At 32.3% G+C, this 15,440-nt stretch overlaps 1 protein-coding gene across 6 annotated transcripts; it reads right to left on the bottom strand.

Moving 5' to 3' along the window:
• Positions 1 to 8,165: 8,165 nt before the first annotated feature.
• Positions 8,166 to 15,260, bottom strand: LOC148869301 (heme-binding-like protein At3g10130, chloroplastic). 6 transcript variants are annotated; one of them, XM_088971502.1, is made up of 9 exons: positions 14,717 to 15,221; positions 12,128 to 12,663; positions 11,332 to 11,465; positions 11,129 to 11,197; positions 10,963 to 11,034; positions 9,986 to 10,068; positions 9,754 to 9,885; positions 8,917 to 9,130; positions 8,166 to 8,523 (listed from the first exon to the last, which is right to left on the bottom strand). In XM_088971502.1, exons 2-9 carry the CDS (start codon positions 12,153 to 12,155, stop codon positions 8,479 to 8,481), a joined length of 777 nt encoding a protein of 258 aa, XP_088827628.1. In that variant the 5' UTR covers positions 12,156 to 12,663; positions 14,717 to 15,221; the 3' UTR covers positions 8,166 to 8,478. The 6 variants fall into 6 exon arrangements, with proteins under 6 accessions (XP_088827628.1, XP_088827629.1, XP_088827630.1 ...); XM_088971503.1 differs by having other exon boundaries at positions 12,348 to 12,663; positions 14,717 to 15,165; XM_088971504.1 differs by lacking the exon at positions 12,128 to 12,663 and adding an exon at positions 14,230 to 14,434 and having other exon boundaries at positions 14,717 to 15,161.
• Between the last annotated feature and the right edge of the window lie 180 nt (positions 15,261 to 15,440).

Raw genomic sequence — 15,440 nt, 5'->3', positions numbered from 1 at the left:
CATGTGGAGTCTATCTTGGAATTCAATAAGTTGCGGGTGAGCATTTGGTTTATTCCGTTGGTTTCTACTTGAATAAATCAAAATTTAAAAAACCGAAAAAAAAAATAATCAAAACCAAATTAACCGGAACCATAATTTTTTGTTCGGTTTTTGGTTATTTTTGTTAAAACCAAATTTCATTAACATACATAAAATATTATATATTATAACGTATAATATATATATAATATTAATATATGACATATTACATATTATATAATGAATTTTGATTAATTTAATTTTTTTGGTTAACTGAATTTTTAATTCTGAAAACCAAAATTTCCAAAAGCCAAATTAACCGAATAATGATCGCCAATAGTTGCATCCCAAAAAGCCCTCCAAAATGGGCTTGTCCAATGATTGATTAAGATTGATTGAGCCGCTTCTAAGAATATACCCACTAGAAAATTAGTTCTTTTGGCTCATGTAAGCCTATTTTTAGCTTTTTGGATTTTTACCAAACAAGGTTAGAGCTTATTTGACAGGGCCTTTGCATTAAGTAGCCATTTTAGCAGAGTTACTTGAGATAGCTTAATCCGAAAGTCAGTTATACATCTCAACCAATGTTTTAAAACCATACCAAATAGGGAACCATTATGGGGACCGGTTCCTAGGTCAAATGGTCCGAACAGATAGCTTGTTATGATGAAAAACAAGATAAATTAAAAAAATAAAAAAGCCAAAATTCGTTGTTCGGGTCGATAGTTCGTTGACCAATCAACGGTTTTTGGCCAAAAAGCGGTTTTGGAGTGAAACAAAACCGATCGGGGTGACTAGTTTTTAGCTTTCCGGTTTGGATCAATTGAAAAAAAGATGACCATACAATTTGGTTTCTAAAACAACACACATCTGTTTTTTTAGGCTCCATTTGGTAAGAGTGTAAATATAAATATATAAGTGCAAATCTTGTACTTTTGTATTATTTTATACTAACGCGGTTTGTTAATCAAGAATGAAACAATCAATACATATAAATAAATTAAAAGAATCAAAATAGTCCGATCAATTTGACAAAAAACTAAAATAAACTATAATAAGAATGGCCAAAACAAAGTCAATTGGATAGTTGATGGAAATAATCATAAACAATATAATTCATGGAAAAGAAAATTAATGTAGTTCATTAATTATTATTATGATTATTTTTTAATAATTAATCATAATAGTAATTTACATAATATTATGATTATTAAGATTTATTAATTATTATTATTATTATTCATAATAATAATTTAAATAATTTTATGATTATTAATTTAATTATTCATTACTAATTATGATTATTTATTGTTATTATTAGGAGTAGTATTTATTATTATTGTTTTTAAGTATTACCATTAATTATTAATTTTTAATAATTAATCATAATAATAGTTTACATAATATTATGACGATGATGATGATGATGATGATGATAATAATAATAATAATAATAATAATAATAATAATATAATAATAATAATAATAATAATAATAATAATAATAATAATAATAATAATAATTATTATTATTATTATTATTATTATTATTATTATTATTATTAAGGGAAGATTATTGCTCGAGTGACAATTTGGCCCCCGAATTTTAAAATGTGACAATTTAGTACTCAAACTTTTAACATGTGATAATCCAATACCCGAGCTTTCAAAATGTGACAATCTAGTACCTATCATCAACCAGTCCATTGATCAGTTAAGTGACATTTGAAAAGTCAAAAATGCCCAAAGAATGCCATTTAATTCTCTTTATCAACTATCCAAACATTGACGATAAAATGAATAGTCCCAAATTCTAGATTCTTCTAAATAATCACCAAGTTTTTTGAATAGAATAGGCTAGGATTTGGGACTGTTCAACTTTTTGTCAACGTTTGGATGGTTGTAAAGAGAATTATATGGCATTCGAAAGGGCATTTTTGACTTTTCAAATGTCACTTAACAGTTGATTAATGGATTGGTTAACGACAAGTACTTGATTGTCACATTTTAAAAGTTTAGGTACTAGATTGCCACATTTTGAAAGTTCAGGGACCAAATTATCACTCAAGCCAAAGTACATGGTACTGATCGGGAATTTTCCCTTACTATTATTATTATTATTATTATTATTATTATACATGTATTGTGCATGGGTTTAATTGTATTATGCACAAGTCCAATTAACCTGTACTCTTTACGAACTAGATTAGCTAGATCTGTCGTTTCGCATTCAGGTTTTTTCAAGGGTTTCTAGCATATAAGGACAACTTTTGGGGTTTAATATCAATAAATAATATATTTAAAAAAATTCAAAAAATAGGTTAACTTTTTAAAAATAATATCAATAAAGGGCAAAATCACTATTCATCATCTTCTTCTTGCCATTTGTTCACTAGAGCCACCATCTGCTGCCACCCGCCACCATTGTCTGTTGCCGCCTCCACCCACCTCCGCCTCCGCCTTTGACAACGGGCGGGTAGTGGCAAGCGGCAGAGGCAGACAACGGCTCTGGTGAATAAATGACAAGAAGAAGAAGATGAATAGTGTTTTTGTCTTTTATTGATATTACTTTTAAAAATTAACTTATTTTTGAAATTTTTTTAAATATATATTTTTTATTGATATTAAACCCTAAAAATTGCCTTTATATGCTATTACCCCTTGTTCTCAAAAATAGGTCATCACTGACCTGTTTAGAACGTCTTCTTCGCCCAAACTGTCACGTGGGGCATGCGCCGACCTGATTAGTTTCTAGGTTTTTTTGAGTGTTTTTTACTCTCTCTCTCTCTCTTGTTGATTCTTCGTTTTTTTTTAATAGTTTATGCATCTTTTCACAATAGGTAATAGATTTGACCTCCTACTCCTAGATATTGTTTGATAGAGCTGAAACGTCCAGAACCTCGGAAACGTCTGCTCAACCCAAAAAAGAGCTGAAACATCTACTCAATCCAAAAAGGAGGTGAAGTGCCTGCAACGTTTGTAACATTTAAAACCTCACTCGGTACAATAGCTAAAACGCCTGCAACCCATATGAGCTGAAAACAAAGAAGTTGGAAGAAAACCCGTGTAAAAACAAAGAAGTGAGATGAGAAGAGAATGCAAGGAAAGAATGAAAATGGGAAAAAAAAAATATCGGTTTGAGACAGAGAGGGTGCGAGAGCTATACGTCTGAGAGTGAAAGGGTGTGAGAGCTGGACGTTTGAGACTAAGAGGGTATCCTTGCCCTCCTGAAGGTCCTGAAGTTGTGTTAGGAAATTTGAACGAAAAGGTTAGAGAGGAGAGACGTTTGGTCTCCCACTTTGTTTTGGGAACCAACAGTCATTAATGTGATGTTAAAAAAACAAAAAAAAAAAAAAACTTTAAAAATCGCAGAGCTCAGATTAGTGCATTCTCATATCAACATTCCCAAGTTGCCAAAACTCAGCAATGTATATATATATATCAAAAGTGTAAGTACGTTGCAGTGGTAATATCAAATGATGATGATGATAGTAGTCATCAACCAAATGATTTAATGGTTGAATCACTATTTAACGAGGAAAATGGACTATGATTAAGATATTAATTAATTTTTTCTTTGTATTTTAGCCATTTTTATCTTTATTAACAATAATTCTTATTTTTCAAACATATTTTTGTTTAATATGAAGAATATATAATATTAATTTGTGTTATGATTTTTGTATAAAATTTATAAAAAAGTCTATATTTTATTTTTTATTATTTAATTTATGAGATAATAAAAGTTACTTATTTACCCAAAGGAAATGCAATTCCAATATATTGTTTGAATATTGGTTTTTAATATTATGGTCAAATCAATTATTTATGTATATTTTTATTTGCATTTTTGTAAACTTCTTATATGATGAAAATAATTGAAAAGTTACTTATATTTTTTGTTTTTCTTTATTTCAACTATTATATTTTATTTTCTTTTTATTAATTTATGATTTTTAAATTAAATCGGATCGTATCAGATTCGAATATCCAACATCTTGATCGGATTCAGATTCAAATGAATATTTATGAGATCCGATAAGATCTTCAGATTGAATAAAGTTTAATCCCTACCAAACCACTTGAATACAGTGAACTAGTTAATTAAATCATTAAACCATTTGACATGGTTAGTGGGGTCATGTGTTAGACATTAATGCTTTTCATATTTTATCCTAATTGTTATCCAATTTCTGTCATTATTGAAAATAATTCTCATTAATCACATTTTTTTATATGACGAATATATAATATCATAGAATGTACCCAAAATTATCTACAAATTTATATATTTTCTAAAATTTTATGTATTTTATTATTTAATAATAACATCATGTGTTGATCCATTTGACATGGATAGTTGAACCACTAATCCACCACTTGGATGGAAAAACCATTTTTCCTTTTTGGTTGATTTTAAATCATGTATTACATTTTCATCATCAATAAAAATAATTCTTATTTTTGCACGTGCCAATATCAAACGATAATGATGATAATAATCAACAATCAAATAATCTTACTGGTTGAACCGTTAACCTATTTAACCAGGAAAATGAACTGTGATTAAGACATTAATTCATTTTTTTTCTTTGTATTTTAGCCATTTCTATCTTTACTAACAATAATTCTAATTTTTTCAATGTATATATTTGTTTAATATGAAGAGTATATAATGTTAATGTATGCCCAATTTTTTTAATTTATACAAATTTCTATATTTTTTATTTTTTTATTATTTAATTTATGAGATAGTACAAATTACTTATTTACCAAGAGAAAATGCAATTCCAATATATTGTTTGAATATTGGTTTTTAATATTGTGGCCAAATCAATTATTTATATATAGTATTTATATATAATATATATGTTATTTATTATTTATATAGAAATATGTTATTTATATTGCATTTTTGTAAACTTTACATATGATGGCAATAGTTGAAAAATACTTATATTTTTTTGTTCTTTATTTCAATTGTTATATTTTCCTTTTCTTCTAATAATTTATTATTTACAAAAAATAAATCAAATTGCATCTAATTCGTATATCCGACATCTTGATCAGATTCAAATTCGAATCAATATTTATGAGATATAGTCGAATTTTTGGATAATATCAAATTTGAACCAGGGTTGATTCAAATATGATCTTATCTGTTTGCATCCCTACCAAACCACTTGCCTATGATGACCTAACTAATTAAATTATTGAACCATTTGACATGGTTAGCCGAGTCATGTGTTAGACATTAATGCTCTTTATTTTTTATCCTAATTTTTATCCAATTTCTATCATTAAAGAAAATAATCCTTATTAATCACACTTTTTTATATGATGAATATATAATGTTATAGATTTATTAGAATTTTATGTATTTTATTATTTAATAATAACATCATGTGTTGATCCATTTGACATGGGTAGTTTAACCACTAACCCACCACTTGGATGGAAAAACCATTTTGCTTTTTTAGTTAATTTTAAATAATGTATTCCATTTTCATCATCAATAAAAGTAATTCTTATTTTCACGTTTATTTTGTTTAATATGGTGAATATATAACAATAGAACTGTATCAAAATGCTTTATACAAATTATGTCTATTTTATCATATTTATTTTTTAATATGACAAATATATAATAATAAAAATGTCCATTTTTTTTTCAAAATTTTATTTTTTGATATTTTTTGTATTTTTAAATTTGTATTATTTATTTATGACATCATGAAATTATCCATTTGATCCAAATGGTTGAATTACTTACCCACGGACTAAATAGAAAATATGATTTCATTTTTAGGTTTATTTAAATATATATATATATTTTTTTTTCTATATTTTTTTAATATCTAAGTTTGTATTATTTATTTATGACATTATAAAATTATCCATTAGACCCAAATAGTTGAAATAATTACCCACAACCTAGATGGAAAATATGATTATATTTCTAGGTTTATTTTAAAAATATAAAATTCCATTCTATTAATAATTATTGTGTATGGATTTATTTGTGTAATTTAATAATGATAATTAAAAGTATCTTTTTATATTTCTAATTTTGTATTATTTACTTGTGACATCATGAAATTATCCATTTGACCCAAATGGTTGATCTACTTACCCACCACCTAGGTGAAAAATATGATTTAATTTCTATGTTTATTTAAAAATATAAAATTTTATTCTATTAATAATTATTGTGTATGAATTTATTAGTGGAATTTAATGATGATAAAAAAAAGTATAAATGTTGGATTCAATGAGAGAATGCAATTTATTTAATGGTTTAAATGTGAGACTTAATGAGAGATAATTGAATGAACTTAATGGTATTCTTTTAATTACATTTTCCGCCCTTTCAATGGAGATGGACTAACTTCAAGATGAGGGATATTTTAGTAAAGAAAAAATCTAGAAGCCAATACCTATACACACACACACACACAAAGAGAGAGAGAGAGAGAGAGAGAGAGAGAGAGAACACTATTTGGTTAAAATCGAAAAACTGAACCAAAAATTCTGATTTTTTGTTAAATTGGTTTGGTTAATTCGATTTTTGGCTAATTCGATTTTTTGTTTCGGTTTTTAGAATTAGAAATTCGATTAACTGAATTAATCGAACTTCTTATTATTATATAATATGTAACATATAATATATAATATATAATATATAACATATAATATGTAACAGATAATATATAATATAGTGATATTTGACTTCATAATATATATTTTATAATATATAATATATAATAGAGTATATAATATTAAAATTCGGTTTTAACTGAAATAACCAAAACACGAACGAAAATGTTAGTTTCAATTATTTTGTTTTTTCTAAATTCCAGTTTCGATTTCTGTTTTTATTTTTTTAGTTTGGTTATTAAAATTTCAGTTTACTCAGTTCGGTTTTTAACCGAATAAATCAAATGCTCACCCCTAATTGTTATATATCCATACAAATTTACAGAAAAAGATATGTAAGCCGACAGATAGGGCATTGACGGTCTAACTCTGAAAGTCTAACAAAGTGACTGCTATTTGGAACATTAAAGAAGGAAACTGAACTGGCCGGACTCCCAGAGAAGCGCGTACTGGCCATGCATCATTAATGACTTTATTAATGACTTTCCCCTTGACCCTTTTCCCCAAAGTGATGGCAAAGTGCTGGTCGGAGGATCCGATTCCGCTGGAACAAACCAGCTAACGCACCATTGGTTTGGTCTTGGATTTACGGTGGATCAACGGGACTTATGTATTTATATAACTCCATTGTCTCACACAAGATATCAAAAAAATTTATAACCAATCAACCAGTATAAAAAAAAGTGGTAGTTTTCATCAAAATTCCAGGTATAAAAGTGGTAATTTTCATCAAAATTCCAGGTATAAAAGTGGTAATTTTCATCAAAATTCCAGGGGGAGTGTTGCTTGGTCAAAGCCTTTTGGTATCATGTCTTTCTGGTACCATAGATTTTTCCTTTTAAAATACTAAATCATTTATAGCATAATCAAGTTTTATCAGAATAATTTCACCCAGAATTTTGAAACTTCAGAAAATTTGATAACAAACCAAGTAAGGGTATTAAATGGCTAAAATTTTCAAAATTTATAACCTTGTAACTCAAGTACTCTCCTATATCTACTTGTTAGAGCTGCTCGATAACTACTAAATTGCTAAATGGTGTACTTATTGATCAGTATGAAACAAATTCTTTAAACTCAGGAAGGAGTACAAATACAAATATGTACAGTACAAACAGGTACAAAATAATACATAATGCAAGGTTTTAAGCTCTACATATTTGTATTTGTACTCTTCCAAATGGAGCCTTAATTGCTAAATGGCATCCCAAATTACTACTTTTCCAATATTTCGTAAGATGGGTATTTTATCCACTAAAAGTGCGAATTTGTAAGTAATTCAATTTAGCCAATTCAGCAATTACCAGACGGCTACTTCGACAAATTCTAACACAATGTCACACTTTTTTCACAATATGGCAGAGTGTTAGGACTCCTCGTGTCTGAGTTGCACAAAGAAATACCCTGGCACTGTGGCATCCTTGTAACATAGCCCAGAACCAGGAAAACACAGGCAGGTTTGCAGGGTTGTTAACTGTACCAAACCAATAATGTCCTAAACAAACACTATACCAATGAATACCTTGTAAAACTTCCCTCATCTTTAGGGAGGGGAACAATGTCTGAAGTAACTACTTCCTATACAAAATATTTACTGAATCAAGTGCTTTACATTTTGGATTGTTAAGTATTTCAGAGATTTTCAATGGTGCAGTTGATATCTGTATGCTTAAACTGCTGCTTTTCTTTTCCTCCCTTTTTTTTTTTTTTTAGTTTGTACCTTGAAAACATCCTCTGGCAGTACCTTCATGCAAAGCCAATCAGCATGGAATTCAAATCACAGGATGGCTGCATTTAGTACACACTACTCCATTGTGAAATCTTCAAGCCATATCAGCACCTCATTTCTCTACGAAGCAAAGCATCCACAAAAAAGTCAATAACAATTTCAGGAGATAAGATGAAATGAAAGGACAGAAAGAAAACCATTGCAAACATCCAACTTCAAATGACTATTCTACATAAACTATTAGTTGTGCAAAATATAAGAAAAAATGGTAAATTGCAGGTCAATTACTGATGCAGGAAACTGTAAAGAGAACTGGATCATGGAAATATATTGTGAGGAAGACAGATAAAAAGCATAACCACAAGTCCAAATTTCAATATTTCTTTCTTTTGTTTTGCATGGGATAGAGTGACATTGTAATTCTATCAATGAATTCATAGAGATCATTTGCAACACTTCTAGAACAGAATACTCATTATTGGAACAGTGGAAGAAAATACCAAAATATCATACCATTATGAAACTCCATGTCCGCCCTGGATCATTGTATCTAGCAAGCAAACAACCCTCTTTTGGTCTGAAACCATCACTAAGAAGTGCAGAGCGCAATGCTTCCTCCTGCTGACGAACAATGTCTTCAGTTGGTTTTCCACTGAATTTCGATACTGCAGCAATGCCCCCTTCCACCTTTCTCAAGCTAAGTGCTTCTTTGTTTGGATCTGGCAAACTGATTGAGAAGCATACTTATTAAATTATTTCACACATCAAACTAAATAGGCATGAGAAAACGTTTTATCAAAGAGAGAATTTACTCCAACTACTTAGGCAATTTTCTATAACATAACAACTTAAATATTTGAACCCAATTTTTTTTTAGTGTTTTATTTTTGTTTTTTGAATAGTTGGGTTAGTGGGTCAGAGGTTAGTAAAGACAGGGTGGGGAAGGGATTAGGTGCACTTGAGACCTAGTGGCCATACCACAAAGAGCCTACAGACATGTTACTTTGATCTTGTGCCTCCACTATGGGAGGAATGGCTTGCCACCAATTCAGCCTAGGGCTGACTTGTTGGTGTGTTAGCTGGTTTGTTCCAGCGTTGACGTGGAATCGAATCCCGCAACCAGCACTTTGGGGAACAAAAGGGTCAAGGGGGAAGTTATTAATGGTGCATGGCACCGAATGCCAAAAAATATAAAAAAAAAAACTATGGGTCACTTGGTTGTTGTGTTTTACTGCTTCCAGTTTTTATGTTTCTTTAATGATCCATTTACTGATCAGTATTATTTTTATGATATATTTATAATTTTTTTAAATTTTAGTTATGAACCAAATCAAATAATAAAAGCATTACCTGCTCAGATCTTTCTCTAATGGCAGAACTATTTGAATAGATACTTTAGACAAATCAGCATCAAATGCCTGAGTGAACACAGGAGTAGTCATTGGGATCTTCTCCATAGAGGAATTCTTTCCAAATATATACCTAAAGAAATACCATTAACTCTCATAAATTATTCCACATGCAAGAACATTAAATAACATAAAATAAAATCGATCCGAAAAAAAAAGTAGAAAAAACTGACCCAGCAACATCATTAAAGCCAGATGAACCTGACAGCTTGTCTCCCTTTGCCTCTACAACAATGAATGGAGAATACTTCCGCACCTGTAATTGCATTTGGAAATCTGATCAGCCTGGATGTTTTCTTTCAATTTTCCAATTAGACTTTGCTGAGAGATCAAATCTAACCAATCAGATTTGACATAATCTTCTTAAGAGTTCCCAACAACAGCTACATCTAAAAATTGACATGCATGAAAATGAAAAGGATAAGAGCAATGAGATCCTTGTGTAAATGGAGCTAGAAATTTGGTTAAATAATACCTAGTTACTGCAAATAAGCTTCAAGGATGACTTGAGAGTATAAATACATCAGGAATACTTTAAATTTCATACTTAAAATCTATGGAAACAAGGAACAGGATAATCCATTGTGACAGGTTCTAGAACCTTGGTTCTATTTTCCTACTTGGTCCGCATGTTCTATTTGCAGAACATGGACAGACTCCTGACACCGGGAATTTAACAGCTTTGGTTAGAATATTTATACCTGTGAACGGTACCTGGAAAAGGAAAATATGGTACCTTGTGGATATTTAGAGTAAATATTCGATTTTAATGGTCTATTTCAAATGTTGAAGTGCCGAGAAGAGCAAAGGATGGATCAGACAGGACATGGGTACAGGTAGTACGAAATGATTTGAGGGTTCACACTTTAGCAATGGACATGGTCCTTGAAAGAGTGGAGTGACACCACTATTTGTGTAGCTGATCCCATATAGTTGGCCTACTGATTTATTTAGATGAGTATGGGATTTAGCAGCTTGTATTGGATTTCAAATTAGACATAACTTCCTTGGTGAAATTAGCAATTTATCTTGCAATTAAAGAACTGGGTGCATGTGTTCTACATCTAAATAAGACAGAATCATAGAATAGGAAAAATGCTAGATCTTAATGAATACAAATAGAAGATTCCATAAAATGTAGTAGATATACCTCATAATTTGCAGTTCTTTTAAGTATTTGATACTTTGGTGTTTCCAAGTCTGGGGTCTTGTAAATCCTCAGCTGTAGAGAAACAAAAACTACAAGAAATGGCCAAGGAGTCTAGAAACAAATTTAACACATAGAACCAACTTTTTGTAAATAAAATAGTTGGTACCTGCTTCATTACATCCAACAAACCTTCTAGAGAAAAGTAATCATTTTTCTGAATAGAGTCCCAAAGATCCTACAAGGAAAGACAATTTTCTGTATAATTAGCAGTTTATAAAATTCAAAATGTGCAGAATGCACATACATGATTACATGTGCATCTGCAGCCTCATTTCCTCCTCTTATAATGTGACTTGAAGTGCAGCTTACCACATGACTGCAAAACTTTTGGGTCTGTGGATTGATACCCATGATAGAGATCCCTGTGAAGATCAGCTCTGGTTTCCAAGGTAAAAGAACGAACCTCATTACCATAGTCCATCTTGTTGTTATCTCATGCGGTCCTGTCTATAACAATTAAATCAATCAAAGGAGCTAAACCCAAAAACAGGAGGAGAAGGTTTACAAGGATTAAGAGGAATTTACTTAATTAATTATCATGCAACAAAATGAACAAATTTAATAAAAAGAAAACACGATCTGCTCATGTCAAATGTCCAGGGAAGGAAGAGCTATTTATGGAGTATGACAAATTATTATGGTTGAAGGAGTCACATTATGTTTATTTTTTGATCAGTAGGAGTCATATTATGTTTCAACCACAGTACTCAACTTTACTAAGTTAACTAAACTAAAATATCCCAATGGGTAATGATGTTTTGTTTATTTTAAGGTACCTATAGGCATATCTTACAATATTTTGTCCCAAGGGTTGGCTATACGAATCCTGTTTCACCATTTTCACCATTCTGTTTTGTTCAGTGCCATATCCATTATTAAATTATGGGCACCTAAATAATTTCTTATTATTTTTAGGGGTGAGCATAATTCAATTAAAACCGAAAAACCGAACCAAAAGTTTGATTTCGGTTTAATCAGTTTGGTCTAATCGGTTTTTTGGTTGGATTCGGTTTTATTATTCGGTTATTTTGTATTTTGGTTTTCGGTTTCGGTTATCATAACTGATAAATTGGTTAACCAAAAAAACCGATCTAATTTTACTCACTGATAAGATTAGGGGGCATTTGCGTCATGTGAATCTGTCATTTACTCAAGATAGTGGACATCTGTCACAACTAATTACTTAATCAATAGGGTAGTACATTTACTACCACTAGGCTACCAACTTGCTACTCATAGCCGAGTTCCAACAGCACTGTCAATCTCAATAATAAGACTATTCGGCAACCTCCCGAGAAAGCTTTTCAAAACAAAACAAAACAAACCCATTCAATGTGGGTCCTGCTTGGTCCTACACGTCATGCCTTCATAAACCCCCTCTTCAATCAGTTCGTCACTTCGTCTTCTTCTCTCCTCCTGCTCCCTTCTCCTCTGCAAAAGATAGAAACCAGCCGTCCATCTTGGCACCGCCTCAAGCCTCCCGGAACCGATCTCCGGCATGTTGCAGTGTCAATCCCTTGAGGCTTCCCTGTTCTGTTGAGTATCAACCGCCGAGTGCCATGGCTGCGGGCTACCGGCTGCCACTGCGTGTTCTTTGCCTCTGTCGGTTGCTGTTGTGTCTTCTTTGCCTTTGCTGGCCTTCTGTTTTTGATAGAACACATAAGGCTTGACTTAATTTTGGTTTTAGCAGAAATATCCGAAATAACCGAAAAAAAAATCGGTTCGGTTTAATTGGTTTCTATACATTTCGGTTTCGGTTTCGGTTTGCCATCTTATTAAATCGGTTTTGGAAATTTCGGTTTTGAACAAAAAAAACAAAAAACGAATGCTCACCCCTAACTACTTCCATCCAAGTCCTTCTTGGTCTTCCCCTAGCTCTTCTAGCCCCTTCAACTTATAACATATTACTTTTTCTAACAGGTTCTATAGATGGTCTTTTATGCATGTGACCAAACCATCTCAATCTACTTTCTCTCATTTTATCACCTGCTGATCTCCTAGGTTCCTTTACATGACTTAATTTCTAACCCTGTCTTTTATAGTCTTCTTGCTACTGTATAAGTATTTGCATTTCTGCCACACTCATTTTTTTGGACATGTTTCATAACTACCCAACACTTTGCTTCATACAGCATGCCTGGCCTTAAAACTATTTTATAGATTTTTTTGGACAATTCTTGGTCTCCAATCCTTTAAGTGTACCCTGATTTGCACTCCTATTATTATTAAATTTACATTGCATATATTATGTTTGAGCCTTACTTATTTTAAAACCTCTTGTTTCTAATGCAGTTGTTCATAAACCTAATTTTGCATTTAATCCTTTGATAATTTAATCAATTAGTACCATATCATCAATAAACCTGTTCATGGGCCCATTATAAGTCGGGTTTGGTCATAATTTTAGGTCTGCAGGCTCAGGCTCGGGCCCAAAGCACTGGGCCTGACCTTTTTCTGGCCGAGCTCGGGCTTTCTTAAAAAAGCCCAGACCGAGCCTGAGCCTGACGTATATATATATATATATATACAATATTTTTTCTATGCTCTTCTTCTCTTTTTTTTTTCAAGTAATAGTGAGATTTTTTTTTGAGTTTTGAAGGTTTTTAATATAAATAAAACACTTTTTTATTGAATAAAAAAATAATAAAATTTTTGGCCAGGCTCGGGCTCAGGCTCAAGACCTAGGTCCGATGGTTGGGCTAGGCTCAGGCCTGAGCCTGAATGTATTTTCTTGATACATAGACAAAACCCGGCCCGACCCATGAACAGATTTAATCATCGGCAAACATCAGGCACTATGGGATCTCCTCTTGGATATGTTTAATGATCATATCCATAAATAAATGCAGTAAGACTTGGTGAATAGACCATCTTTAAAGTTCAAGTTGTTTGGGAGGGGGCATAGAGATTGCTTCCCACTTAAGTGGTTAATTGGCAATTAATGAAGAAAACCATTGGAGACTGTTGCAAATTGCACAGTTCAAGGAAAAAGTTACATGGCACTCCTTTAGAATTTTCCATAAGACACAAAAGAACATTTAAAGAACTATAAATATTTGAGTTTGACTTGAATTCAATTCATATTTTTGTTTACTCCTGCAAATGGAGTCATCAACTCCTGAGAGCTATAGAACTATAAATAGTCTACTGAGAGAGTGCAACCTATAATTGTGTACAAATGGAGTCATCAACTCCTGAAATCCATACCCATATAATCACCCTTGACCTAGATGGCCCCAGTCACCAATGCATCTGTGCCCTGTCTACCCTCTATGTAGAGAATCATCCTCAAATTTTGTTCTCCTGACACATGTGGTTGAGGCATTCATTGATTGGGCTAGATATTTTGCTTCTTTAATGTTGTGCCTTATTCCCAGGGAGGGCTGTCCTCTCACTTTAATAAAATTCGTCACTGTAAATACAAGCTTCCATAAAGTTTAGTAAATAAAACTTCTGTACATGATGAAAATGGACCTCCCCAAATATGTATATGGAGGTCTTTGCATCTGATGCCAAACTAGATGAATTCTGTATGTGAGTTCATTTATCAGTCTCTACTGGTATTGAGCTGTAGCAAATAGATTCTCAAAAACCCATGGCAGCTTTACGTGTTGGAACTCCAACCATAGGAGGAATTACTGGTGGAGGAAGAGACGAAGCTATAGGAAAACTGAACAGAAGAAGGTAGAGGTACCTGTTTGACGCAGTGCAACTGAAACTCCGGCTGGAAAAGTTTCTTCAAGAGCGCAATGTTGAAGAGATACCCACCTATGGTATCGTGCTTGGTGATTGGATCACGGAATCGGACACGCTCATCGTACATCGTTCGATCGATTCCCTGATCGTCAAAGAGATGCGGGAGATCCTCGTATAAGAAATCCACTAGCCGATTCACGTCAAGCGTTGATTTGGGTGGGCTTTGTTCTGCTAAACTTAGTCTAAGAGCCCAATTGAATTTCGGACCAGTTTCAGCGTTGGTTAGCTTTCCTCTCCGGGAGACTTTTGACGGTGAGTGAGAAATTCGGGCAGGTTTTAGGGTGCTGAATCGTCGGGCATTGGGATGGAGCCCCGCAATTGGCCGGAGGAATTGGTCGGACAGATACGTGGCCATTTGTCAATTGGAGTTGGTCTCCGATCCCAGCTACTGTGCTGCACCTGGGTTGCTAACGTTTAGAGTGGTATAGAGGCAAAGCTCAGCCAATCAAAACGATTGGCTAGCATTTGTTTGAGGAAATTCCGAGAAGAAAAGGAGTGTCTACTCTTTTTGGGTTTTTTGGGTTGGGGAGCAGAGCAGAGGGAGACCCATAATTGATCTGGGGCCAATAGCTCGCCACGTTTTACTTGGTCCAAGGCCACATGGTCAGAAACTCAGAATGGGCCTTTATCCATGAGAAGTTTTAGTAATTCAGAATTAGAAA

Source organism: Nelumbo lutea, chromosome 2 (genome assembly GCF_056320005.1).
Source record: "Nelumbo lutea isolate HS-2025 chromosome 2, American lotus-T2T, whole genome shotgun sequence".
In the NCBI taxonomy this organism is placed as follows: Eukaryota; Viridiplantae; Streptophyta; class Magnoliopsida; order Proteales; family Nelumbonaceae; genus Nelumbo; species Nelumbo lutea.
Note: the sequence above shows the minus strand (reverse complement) of the source record. Positions and strands in the feature narration are given on the sequence as shown.